We start from the raw sequence: 20,472 nt of genomic DNA on the forward strand, positions 1-20,472 counted from the left end.
AAACGCTATGAAAGGATTTAAAAAGGGTACATTTGCCACTTTCATATTGATTATTAACAATTAAAAATACGATTAAATGACAATTCATCTATCGGAGTATACCTTTTACTTGCGTATCAATTCTGTCATCGCAAATTCAATAATTTATCAAATTAACAAAGTTATTTTCTTATTGTTTTCCAGGTCTTAGACTGCTGCCCAGGAAGCGAAAATACAATAGTGCATCTCAGGCCTACTATTGTCAATATTGCAATAGAAAATATAAGAATCGTCGCAGTCGAGACGCCCATCGGCTGTTAGTCTGTTTGCAGAATCCAACAGCCCGTTGTTACACGAGAGTAACTGAGTGTGTTGAGTGTGGTTATAGTACTGGTAACATATCCCACATGCGCAGACACTGTCTCAGGATGCATGGAAATCTGAGAGCCAAGCCCTGTGATTAGTCAGTCCTGTAGATTACACAGCCAAATGGTCGCTACTGTATTTGTATAAAGAAGTTTTCCTTGTCAGGTGATTCCTACAAGTGCAAAATAAGAAATAAAAATATCGCAGCGTTGCATGTAAATATGCTTTTATCGTATAAAATACTCAGCCATGATTGGAACATTTACCAACCATGAGTCAGTCTTGTTGAACTGTTTCTTCAAGAAGATATTTGCCAAAGTCCGAGGTCCTGATGAGTTTAAACATTATTTGTTACTCTATTATCGTTTCGTTGATGCATTTATTGCAGTGAAAGTCAACGGTGAAGTTGAACAAAAAAAAATACCTATGGTTATTAATGGAGCAGAGAAAAAATTGTATACTGTGTATTTAACTATTTTACGTGCGTGTCTTTTTTTTATCAATTAGTTATTGAATAAACTTTCTACCAATTGATGAATTAACCAAATTATATTTTCATTATTTTCTAGATGTTAGAGCGATGCGGAATAAGCGACAACACGTGACGACATCTCAGGCATACTATTGTCAGTATTGCAATAAAAGATATATGCTCCGTGCTAGTCGAGACAGACATCGTTTGCTCTACTGTTTGAATAATCCAACGGCTCGTTGCTATACGAGGGTACTCCAGTGCGCTAAATGTGGTTACAATACCGTTAATGAGTTCAACATGCATAGGCACTGTCTGAGGAAACATTGCAACCCGAGGGGCAAAGCCCTGTAACTATTTATCACTTCTTTACAATTTTATTACTGAAATTAATATGGAAAATGATACTTGTTTAATGGTCAGAGAAGGTATTAGTACACAAATCAATTTTCATTCCAGTTATCGGATCTTGTCGATAAGATGTAATAAAAAAATTTGTGACACAATTGCATAGACGCAGTTCTCCGAACTGCCTTTTTCAAGAGCGTAAAAAATAAAACATGTTGATATCCTTTATGTAAACCTGTTAACAATTCATAATAAATTCCAGCTCTTTATTCGTACTGTACTTATTACAAGATTATCATTTTATACGTGTATTAATTTCATTTCACGTTAAGGGTGGAGGGGAAATAATAAACTTCCCCCATGATGAACACTTTGTACGTAAATTAAGTTCCGAGTATATTATTACCTGTTCAGTTATTATTTCGAATATAGTATCGTTTTCATTTCGTCTCTATTCTCTTATCGGATAAAAATTGTTACCTGAATTAAACCATTTCGTAGATTAACCCAATAATTTTCTTATTATTTTCCAGGTCTTGGAGTGCTTTGTAAGAAGCGGAAATCCAAGATGGCATTTTGTAATCGAACATACTTTTGTAAATATTGTAACAAAAAGTATCATAACCGTGGAAGTCGGAACACCCATACTCGCCGATATTGTTTGAAGAATCCAGAGGCTCTTCGATACACAAGAATGTTTCAGTGTATCCCAATGTGCTTACACTAGCGCTTTTCCAGCAAACATACAAACACATTGTCGCACCAAACATCTCAACTGAAAAATAAAAACTGTGTTGTTCCTGAACTCTTGTATGGAAAATTATTAATAAGGAATGTTGAAGCTTATCAAAATAAAAATTGCACGTTCAATTTCTTGCATCAACCAGATTTAATACAACGTTAAAGATTCGAATGCCGTTACACAAGGAAATATATCATCAACGAAGGAATATTTTTCCTAAAATTTAGCTTTTCAAAGTACAAAAGATATACTTGCTATCTTTCACGTGGAAAACATGTTCAACTATTCCTTGGTATTACTAATATGGTTAATAATTTTTTGCATTATCATCACATTGTTTTCTATATCTGTTAGATTTCATTCTGACCATCGAGTTCACTGATAAAAACAACTCAATCAAAAGTGTTGTATAGTGATTGATTTTGGTGCGAATCTTTATCAATCTATTTAAGTACCTCGTACTTATATTCGCCCCTTTTACCGAGTAAAAATGATCACAAAAGTAAAGATTTTCTGAATTAACCAGATGATTTTCTTCACATTTTCTAGATCTTATAATGGTGCGGAATAAACGGAAACGCAATATGGGATACTATAGTCAAGTATACCATTGTGAATATTGTAATAGAAAGTTTGACCGTCGTAATAGTCGAGACTCACATCGTTCAAGGCAGTGTGTGAAAAATCCATGGGCTCGTTGCTACACAAGATTAATTCGATGTGTCAAATGTGCCTACAGTACTATCAACGCATCCCATATGCGCAGACACTGTATTAGCAAACATGGCAATTAACAATTTGAAACTCTGTAACCGTGGTTGTACAAATCTCGGGAATAAAGCCTGTTGATTGAAAGGTATGTTGCAGTACATTCCTGTTATCCCGATTTTATATGCATAATACATTCGCTTATTTCTCAGAGTTCAAATTTCCTTGTACAGAAATGATGACGACGTTAAGTCGTTCAAGCTTTCATCTGCATTCACCAATGAAACACTCTTTATTGTTTCAGCAAAATGATTCTTATGTGAAATAATCAGGAATGATGAATAACTGGAAAGTAAAAAAAATGTAGTAACTGTTACATAAAATTTCGAAATTACTATTGTTTCAGGAATACACTTTTGGACATCTGAATCAAAACTAGTCGGAATGCCAAAGCAACAGAAGACCCGTATTACACGAAGAAAAAGAAAAAGGAAGAATGGAAGAAAAAAATGTCCTTATTGTAAGAGAACGATTACCGTACCAAATTTTCTGAAGCACTGTCGAGAGTATTGTCGAAGTAATCCGAATTGGGTACCGAAACATTACAAATGTCCTTTCTGCAGTTTGGTTTCTCCATATAGCTTCAATGTTACTCAACACCTGCGACTTAAACATTGCGATTTCAATGCTAGATATATCGGTATTTCGTAAACAGATAATTTCCTCTTTTGGAATGCCAGTAGTCAGCTGGTGCTTGCAGAAATTTCAGCACATTGCATACACTTACATGTAATTTTTTTCTCGAAGCATTGCAAGTGCCAAGTTACGAATTTACATTCATCTGTGGTTGTACCGAGCTCTTGAAGTAAACTTTTAAATGAATAAAGTTTGAGAATCGCAAAGTACGACTAAGTGCTTGTATTCTCCTCACTATTAGCGACATATGTGGTTGATACAAATATTCCTTACCTACAGTCGAGACCTGATAACTTGTCACCGTTATCTAAAATTTCTCAGTGACTTCTAATGTGCGAATGATTTTTGCATATACTGCTACGAAATCACCTAGTACTTTGAGATAACGGTAGAATGTTGTACAGTTTCTACTGTATCATCAGTTTATTAACATCATAATTTATGGTTTATAAAATAGAGTTGTTTTACGTTAGGCTGCATGCATTAATGAACCGCTTCTCCTGGTATCTGGCGAAGTGTTTGCAATATCGAATAGAGGCGATGATAAATCAACTTAAAAGAAAAAAATAAATAAACACAGTAATGTCGTACAAGATTTGGGAATTCGTCTTGTTGCAGGAAGACGATCACGGTCAGCTGCTCAGCCAAAACAAAGTGGAAAATCTGTGCCACAGAGGACTCGTGTAAGACTCGACGGAAAGATACGATGTTTTTTTTGCAGCAAATTTTACAGTCCTTGTAATTTGACCAGACACTACAGACAGTATTGTCCTAATAATCCAAACTTTAATAGGAAAACGTATAAATGTTCACTCTGCGATTATATATCCGCATATAGTTTCAACGTGAATACACATATACGTAGAAAACACCGTGGACAAAGTGCTACGTGGATTCGCCTTGGATAAATCAGTGACTGAAAACATTTACATATACGTGCATGTAGTAAAATATATAAAAAAAAAAAAAAGTTCATTAGATGTGATAAATGTTTATGTATACATATATACGTACCATATATATAAATATATATATGTATATACACTCGTGAACCAAGTAATATCGGTGGACATAATTTTTCACATTTTAATTTCCCTTTTAAAGAATTGTATTCTGCGGTATGAAGTGCTTTAGTATTACGAAACCAGAATTAAATACAAGTATTATTTTCCTCTAGTGAATTAGTTTGGTAAAATGGCGCAAAGGTACCTCTATACTTGTTGCACTAGAAGCGTCTTGAATGCATGGTGTATTAATAAATTAGTAACTTGATATTCTTTTTTTTTTTTTTAACATATTTATTAAGCGTACCTTTTTTCACGAATATTCCATTCGAATCAACGATTTACTTCGGGTCGTTTAGTATTAAGTCTTCATTATCTTCGGGAGGGAAAATATATGAGTAAAAAAATGTAAGGCCTTGTAAACTAGATTGAGCTCTTTTTTTTCTCTATTATTTCAAACATAATTTTATCCAAAGAAAAATGTAGTAGTTATGTTAATAAAATTATATATCCGTATGAATGTCGCTCATTTTTATAGCCTGGTGTGAATTACTGATTCTTCGGCTTGTTTCAAATTTCATTGCATGCGAATTAATCTTGAAAAATAAAACTAAAATAACCATTTAAATTTATTCATTTCCAGATTATCAGCATCCCGGAGGACACGGACATATCTATGATGACATGAGTATGAGTCTAACAATAAATTAACTTTGAAAACTTTGAACTCTGACGATTGATTAGCACTCTTAACATGTCGAATTAGACAATTATTTTTACCGACAAATGATATTTTCTATTGTTCAATAAACACTTGTAAGAAAATTAATATGTGGTTTGCGTACGAACAGAAAACTTGTACTATTCATCGCATGACTCAAGTGCCTGTTTCTTTTGATTTTCGCAATTGATCTACAATAACAAATACAGACCTAAATAAAGTTTGGTATTTGTACAATGTTTCGGATTCACCATGTTGCAGGAAGACGATTACAAGTTATTCAACGAAAACTTGGAGGAAAACCAATCCAGCTGAGTTGGTTCCGAGATCTGGAAAGTGCAAAAGAAAGATGTCCTCATTGCGACAGATTGTACACAGCAGGAAATTTAACAATGCACTGTCGAAAGTACTGTCCGAACAATCCTAACTCTGTGCGAAAAATTTACAAATGTCCCCTGTGCAATTTGGTTTCCCCGTATAGTTTCAATGTTAATAAACATATACGCGTACAGCACGGTGATCAAAATTCTAAATATGTTGTTATAAATGATCCACAGTGCAGTCAAGTTAATAATGAATAATTAAGAGACGCAGTCATAACATTATAAGGCATCTATGTGCGGTTGTACGCTAAACTTTCATTGGATTTCATTCCAAGGAATATATTTTACATTGTATCGCATTTTTTAATTCTTATATTCCAAGAATAATTTCTAAGTATAATTGTTTCCAGTACAAGACGTTGCGTTGATTGGCTCAAACTGGGTATCAGAAGCCTTATTTTAACTTATTGTGATGACTTAGCCTGCAGTAAATACAGCGCGGAAAAGACCATCGTACCTGTTGCAACGCTTGTGCCTTGACTGTACAAAGTATTACTATAGTTCGGTTAAATTTTGTACAATAATTCAGTTTAAATTTACTCATTAATAACTTTTTTTCTGGCCACTTAGCGTTAAGCGTGAAGACAAAACTATGAAGACAAGTTGTCGGTACTTACAAAATTAGAGTTCTGTCTTTTCTTTTAATAAATCAAGATACAATTCGGAGTATATTGCTTTGTATAAATGTTACATTAATAAAATGTCATATCAATGATTTTCTCAGCCTGCTATAAATCGTTAGTTAATAAGTGGTAACTGAATTGGTTCGCATGCAGGTATATCGATGTGAAACAACTAAATTAATTGGCATGATTTATTGATTTTCAGATTACGAGGACCTCAGGGAATACAGCGATACTTATCACGATATGAGTATGGATCTAGCAATAAGTAACTCAAGTTCACTTTATCAACACTGTCGCCAAATTGACTTAAACAATGTAGTCGATGTTCGAGACAATTTGCTTTCTGGCGGGCATATCGAAACCCTGCCCTCGACGACATCTGATCCATTTGCCAGTTGCTCATTACGGGATAACTACGATAATCAGCATAGAAAATTTATCTGTCCAAAGTGTTTTCACGGCTACAAGAATCTTTCGGACATGAGAAAACACTACCGATTCCAATGTGGCCAGCGTCCTAGATTCAAGTGTCCCTACTGTTCAAAAACTTGTAAAACATCTTCCAACATGTATTCACACGTACGAGTCATCCACAAGAACCAAGAAGCGTACATCATCGATTTATACTGCGACTTTCAGAAAGAAGGGAGTGTTTCAAAATCCTGAGTGACGTCTATCACATATTTTTACCAGTTTTCAACCCAAATTTGTTATGTGACTGGTTACGCCGATTCTTAAAAAAAAAAAAAGTTCCTCAGCAGCCGAGCAATGTTGCAATTGTGCAGCTCTTTTTGTTATTTCGTGTCCAAAAATAAATGTCATACAGATAGCTTTTCAACCAGATAAAAAAAATTTGTTGAACAAATTGACCAATAAAATTCTACAGAACCTGTATTCCAACTCTCAAAATTTGTGTTAATAGTTGAAATGTATTACATGTTAGTTTCTGTAGGGAAGTCATATCGTTGCCTGATTACTGATGTAATTGTTTCCACTGATTGCAGATGACATGAGTTTCTATAACTCAAGGTATGGACATTCACCGAGAGTTGGAATACAGGGTGCCCTTTGTCCAAGGTGCTCTAAGAGTTTCACTCACAGATCAAACATGACGAGACACTATCGATACGAATGTGGACAAAGACCGCGGTTCCAATGCCCATATTGTGAGAAATGTTATACTCAAAAGTATTATACCCGAAAACATATCAGAAAATATCATCCTAGTTGCAGACTTCAGATCAAAGTTCTCGGCGTTGAAAGACATAATTGATCGGACCAAGTAACGGTATGCTACACAATGAAATTAATCGATCTATTACAACCTTTTACGCGTACATGATAATATGAATACAAGATGAGAAATTTTTGACTGACGTGAAATTATGTGTAATTTTTTAATTTGTTCGCATTAGTATGCTACGGTGAACTTTGTATAAATGAATGTATTTATGGTAAACAATTATTAGTTATTAATATCGAGGTTGAATGAACTGTTTTGAATGTCTAGACAGATTTTGACAGTGTAACATGTACGTCGTAACATTAGTTTGTTAATAAATCAGTATTGAGTTTGACCAATAATATCACTTGTTAAATTTGCTTATTAAGGAACATTGTAATGATGATGAACTGCAACAAATTCAGGGAAATCTTTATTGAGCCAGAAATTCAAGCATTGACACAAATAGACCAGACAACGAAAAATTCCTTAGGTAACTTGAACGTTACTTCTGTTTGTTGATTTGCTCAATTCATAGTGTATTCTTTGAATTCATACTCATCATTATTATTGAGCAACGAAACATCTTTACTGACGAATTGTTGTTTCGTTGTTGCAGGTGCTGTTTGTGCGACGAGACCATCCACTCAAATGTCGACAAGACAATGTCGGAGAGCTCAGCGTTACACATCTATCACCAAACGGTTTTATTGTCCAAAGTGTAATCAAGGCTATACAAAGAAAAATTACTTGACAAGGCACTTTAACTTTGAATGTGGCAAATCACCCCGTTTTCAATGCCCTTATTGCAATAGCAAAACTAAACGAGCATCGAATGTCTACATGCACATACGAACTAAACACCCTGGCCAATCCGTTTTTTGTATCGACATATGGAATGGTACCAATTCTGCCAAATTCGATTCCACATATAGTGAAACTTCTCTTAGCGGCCACTCCCAATAATGAACGCCGCTTTGGAAAGGCCAGTGTAAAAATCTCCAGCTGCACATTTTACTCGTCAATGTTGTTCTGAATAGCGGAGAAGGTGTCCGCTATTGGGAAGTTTCACTATAGATTATGTTTCATGTGTAAAGCCACGTATGGATCTTCTAAATCTTTTATTGCCGTTTGTTTTTTCCGTAGAATTTTCAGTGTTCTATTATTACCTGTATTTCGTACGATCAGGTAGAAATAAAATCATTTTCTTCGAGTATCCACTCAACATTATTAATTTATTTTCCATAACAATGCATAACATTTTACTTCTGGCAGTTACCTGCAGATAATAGTTATCCTCATGTTATTCTGCCACCGGTTTGTATTATACTTTCAAAAAAGCCGACTGTTGATACTTTTATTCTTCTTTTTCCAGATATTTTAGGACCTACCTTTCCCCTCGAGACGCCCTGCCATCGGATGAGGGATAAAAACGTTTCAGCCGCAGTAGCTCTGAGACACAACATATTGTTTCCTTGTCCAAAATGCACCAGTATTTTCAATAGAAAAAACAATTTACAAAAGCATTTGAAATTCGAGTGCGGACAGTCGCCACGATTCAGCTGCCCTTACTGCAACTATCTGTCAAAGAAGTCGTCTAACATTCAGGCTCACATTCGCCGAAGTCATTCTGGCTGCACCGTATATGTTGTAGATATTTATCGACCATGTGTATAATAAATTTTAAATGTATATGTACATTTTTCGTGCTCTATCAATAATTCACAATTTCATAGTATTCAGAGCCGAGCTATCTTACAGCCTGTTGTTCATTCTTGATCGATATCGATTTAAGTTGTACATCAACCAGTGAAGAAAAAAAAAAGCACCTCAATGTTACGCACCGAAAATATCCTGATCGTGGCAATGCTATCTTAGACCATTTTTATTCTCTTGGATTAAATATTATATTTCATAATTATGGAAAAGATATTACGTGTACCTGTGAAAAATAAAGATATGCCCTGTGTTTTTGCTGTTGTCACTGCACTATTCGATGATATGGTAATAAAAAGTATAAAGACAAAGTCTGTTCGACGGCCTTGCTGTACTTTTACGTCACTTCATCCTTATACTTTTACTAAATAGTCCTAACAAAATGATTTTATTCTTTTACAGATTTCAAGCGTACTGTTGACCACAATTGGCCAAGACTCTACAGACAACGTTTTGGTCAACGAAAGTCTTCGATCTCGGCACCTCGTAACAGTGGCCAATTCCCATGCCATAATTGCAGCAGTGTATTTAATCGAAAGTGCAATCTGACGACACATATACGACTGGAATGCGGGCAGTTGCCCAGATTCAATTGTCCGTATTGTATTTACCGTGCCAGACATCCGTCGAATGCTCGTGCCCATGTGCGAAGGAAACATCCGGGTCATGCGGTTTATGTTATAGACATTTATAAATCGTAAATGAAAACTGAAATGTAAGACTGGCCTACGTAAATCTTACAGAAATAATTCCGTATATAGTATTACTGGTTGCCGTGGCATAACGTCACAGGAAATCGAAAAAATTTTTATCCCTAAAAATTAAGACTGTAGTAATCATTTACTTCTTGCATACAAAAAAAAAAAAGATGTACGTATGTAAACATGTATAGATGTATCAAACCACCTTACCATAATTAGGGGAAAATTATACATTCATGTCTGTATGTGTTTTGTCACTGGTTAATATTCGTTAATTGAAATTTATTTGCTCTATAGTCCAATGATATTGAATTGTAAATAGCACCGCAAACAATAAAAGAAAACATGGAAGAAATACAACTCACTCACTCTCAACGCAAGTCGTTGCTAGCTTCTCATTGGTACGCAAATATGGAAGGATGGAAGTTGAACTGCGTTGCGGATTCTTGCCTATTCTTTATTTGCTTTATATAGATTAGTGAAAGAAATTTTTTTTATCGTATCCTTATATTAATTGAAATATTTTTTTATTCCAGGTCTTCACACAGCTTACTCAATCGACCAGTCGAAAATATTAATGCAACCACCAAACCAAATGTCATTTCCATGCCCAAAGTGCCCAAGCGTATTCAACAGGAAACCGAATTTGAAGAAGCATTTGCGATATGAATGTGGTCAAGAGCCTCGTTTCATATGTCCTTACTGTAATTATCGGTCAAAGAAAACCTCCGATATTTATAAACACATTCGTAGAGTACATAAAGACTGCAAAGTCTATCTCATTGACATTTCCAGAAATATGTATTGACATCCTATATGACCGATAAAAATTTTTAATGAAACATTTCTGTGTTTAGTCTGCTCTTCGTGAAACACAAATATCTATACATTATTTGACAACAATTATATAATTAGTCAATTATATTCATAATAATGAGCCTGTAATACTTATTCGATCGAACCTTTCCATCGTAATTCCCAGAATTGAACGATTCCCTGGCAGTGAGAAATTACCATATTAACATCTTTTTCCAACAAACTCCGAGTGATTTATTTGTATACATTAATTTTTCATCAATCTTTCATCATTAACAACACTGTGTAGTAGTTGTAATTAATTGCCCCTCCTGTCAAACTGATTTATTTCATTCAAATGAAGCTTTTAATTTTTCAGATTTTCAGCCAGCTTTCGATTCAGGAAGGCTGATGTTTAAAAATGAACGAGGCCATAGAAACCTCTATCGCACAAGACATTATTGTCCTAAGTGCGGACGCAGCTACTCACGTAAAGATCATATGAATCAGCATTATAAGTACGAGTGTGGCAGACCGCCAAGATACCAATGTCCGTATTGCCCGAGCCTGAGTAAACAGCCGGGGAATATGTACAAGCATGTACGCACCAAACATCCCAAGAGTGAAGTTAAACTTGTCAGATTATATTGATACAATCAAATGGTTCTAGTCCATTCTATTTATTTCAGATAAGTAATTTTTTCTTTTAATAAACTTATCATTTACAAAGTGCAATAAATACATTTATGTATTAGTTATAAGTATTATGATTTGTATTTTAAAGTCTGTATTTTAAAAGAAAAACAAAGTAGATAGACCAAAAGTAATTATAAAGTACATCAGGTTTATGGTGTATATCAGAATGTTTAGTATAACTTTGTATGGGTATTTATTTGTACAGTAATCTTAATCGCATTGTATAATATATACAATATGTATTATATCCGCACAGATGTCTTATCTCTGATTCTGACCATTAACGTGCGTCTATCAGATACTTTTTGACCAACGAGTTTCCAATACGTCTTAGTAATATCCTGGCACACATAATCAAGTCTTCGTCGGAATATATGTATTACGTAACAGAGACAACGAAAAGACGAAGAAGTGACAAATTCTTTTGTCAACGGTGAAACGATTCCAGGCTTCTGTCATTAACACGAGTACTTATCTTCAAACCGAGTGTATTTTAAGCTTATATTCATTCAATTTGTTACAGAATCATCAACATTCAACATACTTTGGGTTCCAAGCTCACAACCGAACAAGAACCTCGAGCAAGTGTTGAAAGATGCTGAAGAGATGGATGTTAGATTCCAATGCCCAAAGTGTGAAAAGACTTATAATCGTGTTTCCAACATGAAATATCACTTCAAAAACGAATGTGGAAGAGGGCCAAGGTTTGAATGCCCTTATTGCGGCAGCCAGGCAATCAGATCGTCCACTATATATCGTCATGTGCGATTAAAACATCCGAATCATGCTATCGTTATAAGCAAATTATACTGAGAATGAAGTTGAATTCTTGCAACCGGTGATAAGCTACATTAGGTTCATAAAGCCCGACACCGCAATGTGTAATACGGGAATTATACGATTCGTGATATCACTTACTACCAAATGTTGTCGTAATAAAGAACTTAGAAAAAAAAAAAAAAAAATAGCATATGTCAAAGGTATTTTGCAACAATTAGCGTAAGTACAAACAGGTGTATATGCGATGAATAGAAATTGTGCGATGATTATTTACAATTTGTTGGCTATGTACGCAGAGCAATTCAAGACAAACATAACGCAGTCATTTATAAAGGATAATATTTAATTTCTTTTATCAAATTATAAACAGAGGTTGCGCGAAGATTGTTTAATCAGTTGTCGATCCGTTTTATGGTTACTGGTATTTGTATGTATATTGGATGCATGTGTGATTTATTCTGCTTGCATGTTGTACCTATACCATTATTTGTACTTCTTCTCAGAACCGTTTGACATGAGCAAACCAGCTGACAAACGTCTTGTATTAAATATCAGCGAAATAACGTGCGAAAACAGAATGTACAAATGGAAACAGAGCGAGAGCTAATCGTACTGACTGGGGTAATGTCTTAATTTGTTTAACACTGAAACATTTTTTTTTACAGCCTTCTTACCTGGATACATTGGGTACAAAAATATTCCGATACGAAAACCTGAAAGGCAAAGACATCCCTGTCCAAATTGTGGTAAAAGTTATACGACTAAAAGCGCAATGACAGCGCACTACAGATATGAGTGTAACGGAACACAGCCCAGATTTGAATGTGCATATTGTGGAAAACTGAGTAGGAGAAAATTCAACGTCAAAGCTCACATCAAACAAGTACACCCGACACTAGCTCCTATCTTCAAAGTATTGTACTGAGTATGTCGAATTGCGCGATAAAAGTTATGACATGTTTGTGTATTTTGTGAACAAATTACAAATAAATAGCTACTACTTACAATTTTCGATTACATAAGAACAAGTATTGTACGTATGCTTGCATTCATTTCTCCCGCTGAGAATTTTTGCTGCATGATGTGATTTTTAAGAAGTATTTTTTAAGTAAATCATTGACAACCTTTTCTATACATCGTTAATGTGTGACGTTATGAATCCTTGAAAATAAATATTATTTTACCTGCGTTGAGTATTTCTTTGAAAAAACATTACTTGTACGAAGTAGATGATAACTTTGTTTGATGATATCTTAGTAGTAGATTAATAAAACTTCTAATGATAAACTCTAAATTTAAGTAGTTAGAAACTTTTCCTTTTGTTGAAAAAAAAAAAAATAAACGAACAGAAATCAGTGCATGCAGTTTGTGACAATTGGCTTTACGCAAACCCTCATCACGTACGATACACACAAGTTCTATTACAACTAATAAGACTTAAAATTTTTCTAGGTAATATACCGGCTGGTTTTCACCATGTCAAGCACACAACTAATTCCAAGAAACAAAAAGGAAAGAACGACTTTCAATTCAATTTGAATACGGGAAAGTACCACTGTCCCATGTGCTTCAACGGCTATGGAAGACGGGATACGATGCTTGGCCATTATCGCTACGAGTGCGGGCAAGCGCCACGTTTCCAATGCCCATATTGCTCGCTGAAAAGTAAAAAAGCCTCTAATATCTATCAACACATTAGATGTCTGCATCCGAATGAACCGGTCACTGCTTCGAGATTATTTTGATACTGTACAAATGATGAAGTAAACCTCAAGAAGAAATATTTGATTTTGCCAACGCTATGTGATTTACTTTGATTAATTATTTTTCAAGCCGCAACCAGGTAATGATTAAATGTCTTTGACCATAATCGTAAGACATGTTTCTAGTATTAATAAAACACTTTACATTTGTAACAATTATTTTCCCTTATCCGGTGTATCCCTTGTTTTAGAATACATGTGTGTAATTGAAATAGTTTAGTTTTGCAATGACATTTTATGGGAGTATTACTTCATGATTTGAAATTTCACTCTAAGCATTGGTGAACATATTTGCGTATCTTAATCTCAAATATGCACAGTTATTGTTTCCAGTTGATGGTGCGATGCAAATCATGATTTGAATATATCACTTTCCTATTATTTTGGTGAAGAAGTTTCGGGATCAGAAAGTTGGACTTGCACGAATTAGGCGTAAGAAATCTGTGTGCCATTTCAAAGTAAGAACCGCGGTAATACTATTCATCTTTCATTATTAACTAACAGACAACCCTTTATATTTCCAGATTACCGCCAACTTGTCGTGGGTAAAATACGACCATCTCTAAGGCCGTCGCGAGGTTTTTTGAAAGTCTCAACTAGCTCATTGACTAAACAGGGTTTTCCTTGCCCAAAATGTGCAAGGAATTTTCGTACTTGGAACGGAATGACCCGTCACTATAGAATAGAGTGCGTTGATTTACCAAGGTTCAAATGTCCGTATTGTGACATGTGCAGTAAATATACGCAAGCAATTTATAGACACGTACGGACCAAGCATTGTAACATGGAATTGAAGTATGTAAAACTGTATTGAGGGATCATTGGTATAATGTAGTGAAATATGAAAACGTCGTTTTTTTTTCCACGGAAAAAAAAATTTCAACGCATACCATTTAAGGAAATAAATATGTTGACCAATACTTCAGAATGATTGTGCGGCTGCTTTAAACTCAGAGAGTGAATTCCAAGTATACAGATAAATATATTGAAGTCGTACTGTATCTTGTATTGTTAAAATCAAGTTCGTCTATTCTTTCTGAATTCGAAAAGAGTTATTTGAAACATTCAATAACGTCACAGCAGTCCCACAAATATCATGCATCAGTTAACGAAGTGACATCCTACGCTGTTTCCTTCCCGTCACATCACTAATTCTTCTTATTTTACAATACCGCTTTAGCGTCTGTTGAAAAGTTTGTTTTCATGTAATATCGTTTCTACCCATTGTGTCCTTTAGATTTTTATTATTCAATGGGAGTAAATTGTTTTTGATTTTACTTATCTAGAGTACAGATTATTCGATGGAAGTAAGTCGGATCGCCAAGTTGTTTTTAATGAGTTTATTTTACTTTTTCAGTGCAGTACAGATTAGCGACATGTCATCCGACAGAAAAATCGAAGAAGCAATTCTTCTGCCCAAGATGCAACAGCGGTTTCACATTGGAATCTAATATGATGACCCATTATCGGCACTTGTGTGGTCAAGACCCAAGGTTCGGTTGTCCTTATTGTGACAAAAAGGATAAGAAAGCGTATAACATATACAGGCACATTAGTAGGTGGCATCCTGGCTTGAAAAATTACGCCAAGAAACTACATTGAGCAGTAATGATACGTTAATGTGAAATGATTGTGTAAGATAATCTATTCAACTTAATTTATGTTACGCGTATCGATTCCATTGCAAATTTTTTTTCATGGCTATTGTAATGGACACGATATTGGTAAAATAAAACGACAGAATCAGCCCTTACCGACCGTACATAATCACAGAGTTATTAATTTATCAATTACATTACAGAAATTATTGTTTGATTTTCACTAGTTAAATCCTGACGATTCTTCACTTATATTACACATGCATTTATGATATCGATATATTTTGCTTCCCAAAGCTATTGGCTGCGTAAATATTTTTCGAAATTTAATTTGCATTGAAATTAACTTGTTGAAATTATTGCCTACAGGTCAGTCATCGTTAATTGATGCCACCTTTTGGAACGTGCTACAAACAAATATGGAACTTACTGCTACGGATGTGAAACACGCAGAAGACTCGTTAAATTCGCATCCCTATAAGATGCCGTATCATTGCCCACGCTGTAATGCCGGTTACACTTACGAAAGAACTCTAAGATCACATCTTAAACATGATTGCGGTAAACAGCCAAGATTCAAATGCCCCTACTGCAGCAAACGCGACAAATGCTCCTCAAATATATACAGACATGTTAGATTGAGACACAATGGATTGCCCATCACAATTTATAAACTCTAATCTGAAATCATTTTTGTTGTTGCGCATACTCCTTGTGTCCAGCCATCCGAATCCCACCGAACCCAACTAATGTGAAAAACTTCAAGTCTAAGTACTATGCATGTCCGTAATATTAAGTTAATAAATTGTAGGAACGCTAACAGAAATACGATGCACTTTTCACTACTGATGTTTCTCTGCGATTTATAAGTGAATTGAATCGTCTGTTTCTGGTTTGAATAAAGCTGACTTACTTGTAAAGATATTCGTGTTTACGGAATACTTGAACATTCTTTTCGACATAATGTATTTACACTGTTATTTACTTCAAATATCATTCACCGTGCCTACCCTAATGACAAACAACTCTTATCCCCACCGTCTTAGTACATTGCCAAAGACAATATTTACTTGGTTTGATTTTATTATATCTAGACGACGATGCATCGCACCATAAGATGAATGATATTTATTTTTTTTTCAGATGTTCAAATGCCAAACAACTGGTCAAATGGAACGTCGGTTACAGCTTATATATGTCATAAGTGTGATACGGGATACAGAAGGATGTGGGATATGATAAGACACAAGTGTGGACAGATGCCTCGTTACTCGTGTCCTTATTGTCAAAAAAAAGACAACTCGTCGTCTAACGTTTACAGACATGTAAGAAGGTGGCATCCCAACTTGCCCGTGGAAGTCAGAAAATTATTTTAAACAAGTTTTACAGGAGAATTTCAAATGTATTCTAAATGAATCTATGTTATCGTATGACAGGGAATAAAATTGAAATGATCAGCATTTATGCTCTATTATTTTTCGCCGCGAGAATCGATGGAGTCATTTACATCGCCAGGAATCGATGTAACATCACTTGCTATATAATATCACTCAAATCTCACTGATTTTTGTACCACTTTTGTGTTATTTGTATTCAGTATTTCTTGACTACCACACCAACTGTCCTGACGAATTGGAATATCGCATAAGAATTTAGGAATTTGTACATACTAGATTTACCTCGATTAGTATGCGACTTGAAAATTCCAGGAAGCACTAGGCCATCGCAATATTATGTAAAGTATGTACTTTGTAATTAGGTAAAAATAAAACCGAAACATAATCTTCAGTCTACCCCGTCGTCATCCGTGAACCAATCCACTGTGTTAACTACCACCCTGTTCCTTTGGGGTATGTGCGAATTATTTATTGCCTCCTTGTAAATTCGAATATACCTAACAACTGGCTCGTTGGTGTAAATTGGCATGTGCAATCGTAAATCAATACTAAACATTAACTTATTGAGTTGGAAATGTTACTAATATTGTATTGTTTGTGTGCGGAAGCTGGCTGGTAAAGGCGCGCTTGTGAAATTCTTCGTATTCTGTGTTATAACATAAGCACGATTAAATTTTTACTAATTTCAAATTGCACTCTTGATGCTTGCAGGTATGTCGGTAGCTGCTATTTTGTATCCAAGATACGTGCAACGAAAGAACTCCGTGCTCTCATCGCTACAGTTGAAATATGCATGTCCGCACTGTGGATTTCTTAACAAAAGAAAGGACCACATTTACAGACATATCAGAAGCCTGCATCCGAATCAGCCTGTGTGTTACGTGGATTTGACAGAGTTAATAGAAAGATTTTTTCTGTTTTTGTAGTCCTCTATAATTGATAGCCGTGATTAAAAAACTACTAACAAAATTAATTTTCGTCTGGTTTCAGGGAACCACGGGTATCTTGATTTCATGAGGCACGTCAAGTATTCTGAAATGGAAAAACATCCTTGTCCAAACTGCAGTCGTTGGTATAAGAGGCGTAGCCACATGTTACGCCACTACAGATACGAGTGCGGCGTACCTCAGAGATTCGAGTGCCCTTATTGTGGTAGCCGATTAAGACAACGGACACAAGTTTGGGCGCACATAAAAAAACTTCACCAAAATTCCACACTTTATTGTACAGATGTAATGACGAATAATGTTTTAGTACCGCAATCATTGTGTAAACAAGGTAGCATTTCCGGGGTGCAAATTACTGATAATAAAGTAATCCAATAACGCTAATTGAACAGCATAAACATGGGCAGAATACATTTTTATTTTCTCTGTATCACGAATTTCTCCTTACTCCAACGATGTCTGCTACTTTACTTTAGCAAATTCAACAGTAGGTACCTCGTTACGTTAATATCATAAGAATCCTTCATTCTTCTTTCCTGTTTAATTCTCATTCTAAAGTAGTCGCTCTTCGCCTCTCAATGCATTAGATGCTAACCATATTGTCGTGAAACGACATGGAACGCAACCAATTATTCCGGATAACTAAAACCCTTTTATTTACTTTTAGATGAGGCCGGCATAATCCCAAGAACACCTGATCTAATGTTATTCGAGGACCTCGATGACAAGAGACATAGAGTTTCGACTGCATCTACCAGTGTACTTTGTCCAAAGTGTGGCGCCGGCTACAAATCTGCTCAGTCAATGCGGATGCATGTCAGATACGAATGCGGTTTGGATCCAAGATTTCAATGCCCGCATTGTGGTATAAAATCAAAGCGAAAACAAACCATCTACAAGCATATCCGAAATAAACACTCCGAGGCGGCAGTTTATTGCATTGACTTGAAAAACGTTTCAGATGGAGGGAACGAGGGAGTCTGAATGTGGCATTATTTCAAATGAATTTCATTATAATATTTTGATAATTTTTATTTTTATTAATCGATTTTGCTAATAGTAAAATATCGAATATAATTCCTACTATTCGCATCATGTACGATCTATTGGGGTGTGAATTTAATAATGATCTATTGTATGTTTGTCTTAATGCGATGTAAAATCTGCCTGGTTAAAGTAAATAAAACTCGTTTTATTTCAGACACAGAAGACACTGTACTTCTCTGCTATTGAATTTCTGATCCGACCGTTGCTTTACACTATTTGACTAATAAATTTCTTCCAACTTTGTTTCAGGGCTCCGGACTCGAGACGCAAGTATTAAATTGAAGAAACGATCGCAACACTGTCACACAGTTAAATCAAAGTTAAATCAGACCAATGAAAATATCAGATTCATGTGTCCAAAATGTAAACGCGACTTTTCCTGCAAAGGTAACAGAAACCGACACGTGAACTACGACTGTGGACATCCACCGAGATTTCAATGCCCGTATTGTAAATTACGAAGCAAGCAGACTTCGTACATTTATTGGCATGTGAGAAATAAGCATCCGGGACTAGAAGTCTACACCCTTGATTTGAAACTTTAGCAAAACTTTGGCTTGCAATTAGGTCTTAATCATGTACACACAACATGGGGATAAATAAAATTGATATATGCCATTTTTCGAACACAACTTAGCTCGAAGTGATTCGAGAAAATGTTGCACTATGTTTCGTCAACAATATATGTTATTTTTCTAATTATTAACACGAATTTCACCCCCTTTTTCGTTATCTTCTTCTTCTTCTTTTGCTTATTCTGTCATTAATTTATAAAAGTGTTTTTCAAACTTACTTCCGGCGCTATTTATAGACGATAAATATCCCGATTGAGTTATTTTTGTTCGCGAAATTCAAAAGGTGAACCTGTTGTACTAGGTGTGAAATATTCTACTTGTCTTATTACTAGACATGTTTTTTTTTTTCACCTCCAACTGGAATAAATTTTGGAATAATTATGCAAGAATCAATACTATTGGTGTGTTTGGTTATAGGTCCAAAATTTTATTTCATACAGATTTTATTTTCAATTCAAAAAGTTTGCCGTTTATCGTTTCAAAGTCATTTCTTTTTATCCGAACTCAGAAGTGCGATGAAGATACATATTTTTTAAGTTAAAGCATTGATGATGACAAAATAGAACGTAGGAATGAACAAACAACAAGAGAAAACAAAAACTTATGAATAGTATTAATTAGTTACAATTTTTGTAGAAACAAGTAAATGTACAGCATGCTTTTGCTTATCAATTCGGTCCTAAGGCATAGCCAGTGCTTTCTTTGTGGATATTGAACAATCAATCTAATGAATTCGAATAAATTTCTTTTAGAATTTTCGTAAGTAATCTTGTTACTTGTAAACAGTTCCAAGCCCAGTAAAATCCTAACATCGTTTTCTTGTTTTTCAGAAACGCTAGTCCGTTCGATGTTGCCTAAATCCAGCGGCAGCCACCGGCAGCGTTATCCTATGGTGCCAATGGTCAAAGATCTTGCAACAATGTGGTTAGCCAAGCAGCGCATTGATTTTTCTTATCGATGCGAGGCTTGTGGAAAAGGTTACCAGCATCGAGCGACATTGTTGCGCCATACAAGACACGAATGTGGGAAAGAGCCACGTTTTAAATGCCCATACTGTGTCCACCGTACGAAACAGCGCGGAAACTTGTACCAGCATATTCGTACAAATCATCCTGGAATGAATGTCTTTTCCAGTACTATTTAATATTATTTAGCAGCATATCTCTGATTGTTTCTAATCATAATGTGAA

General features: G+C 35.2%; 1 protein-coding gene across 40 annotated transcripts in view; it reads left to right on the forward strand.

Moving 5' to 3' along the window:
- The window catches only part of LOC124177730 (longitudinals lacking protein), a 102,056-nt gene that overhangs the window by 28,059 nt on the left and 53,525 nt on the right, over positions 1-20,472 (forward strand). Inside the window, exons 7-8 of one of the 40 annotated variants that reach the window (XR_006869657.1) lie at positions 3,022-3,404; positions 3,930-4,062. The exons of 27 other annotated variants lie outside the window; for them this stretch is intronic. Coding sequence is in view for 12 of the 13 variants with exons in the window: in XM_046560437.1 (XP_046416393.1) it covers positions 15,686-15,877; positions 16,460-16,692 (425 nt within the window). In the remaining variant the exon portion in view is untranslated. Of the gene's footprint in view, positions 1-183; positions 489-3,021; positions 3,405-3,929; positions 4,282-4,958; positions 5,004-5,297; positions 6,041-8,642; positions 9,162-9,385; positions 10,007-14,242; positions 14,514-15,075; positions 15,256-15,685; positions 15,878-16,459; positions 17,047-17,424; positions 17,609-17,703; positions 18,059-18,956; positions 19,297-20,112; positions 20,469-20,472 lie in introns of those variants that run through there. 12 more of the 40 variants (XM_046560437.1, XM_046560444.1, XM_046560443.1 and 9 more) reach the window with 12 other exon arrangements.

This window comes from Neodiprion fabricii, chromosome 3 (genome assembly GCF_021155785.1).
Source record: "Neodiprion fabricii isolate iyNeoFabr1 chromosome 3, iyNeoFabr1.1, whole genome shotgun sequence".
In the NCBI taxonomy this organism is placed as follows: domain Eukaryota; kingdom Metazoa; phylum Arthropoda; class Insecta; order Hymenoptera; family Diprionidae; genus Neodiprion; species Neodiprion fabricii.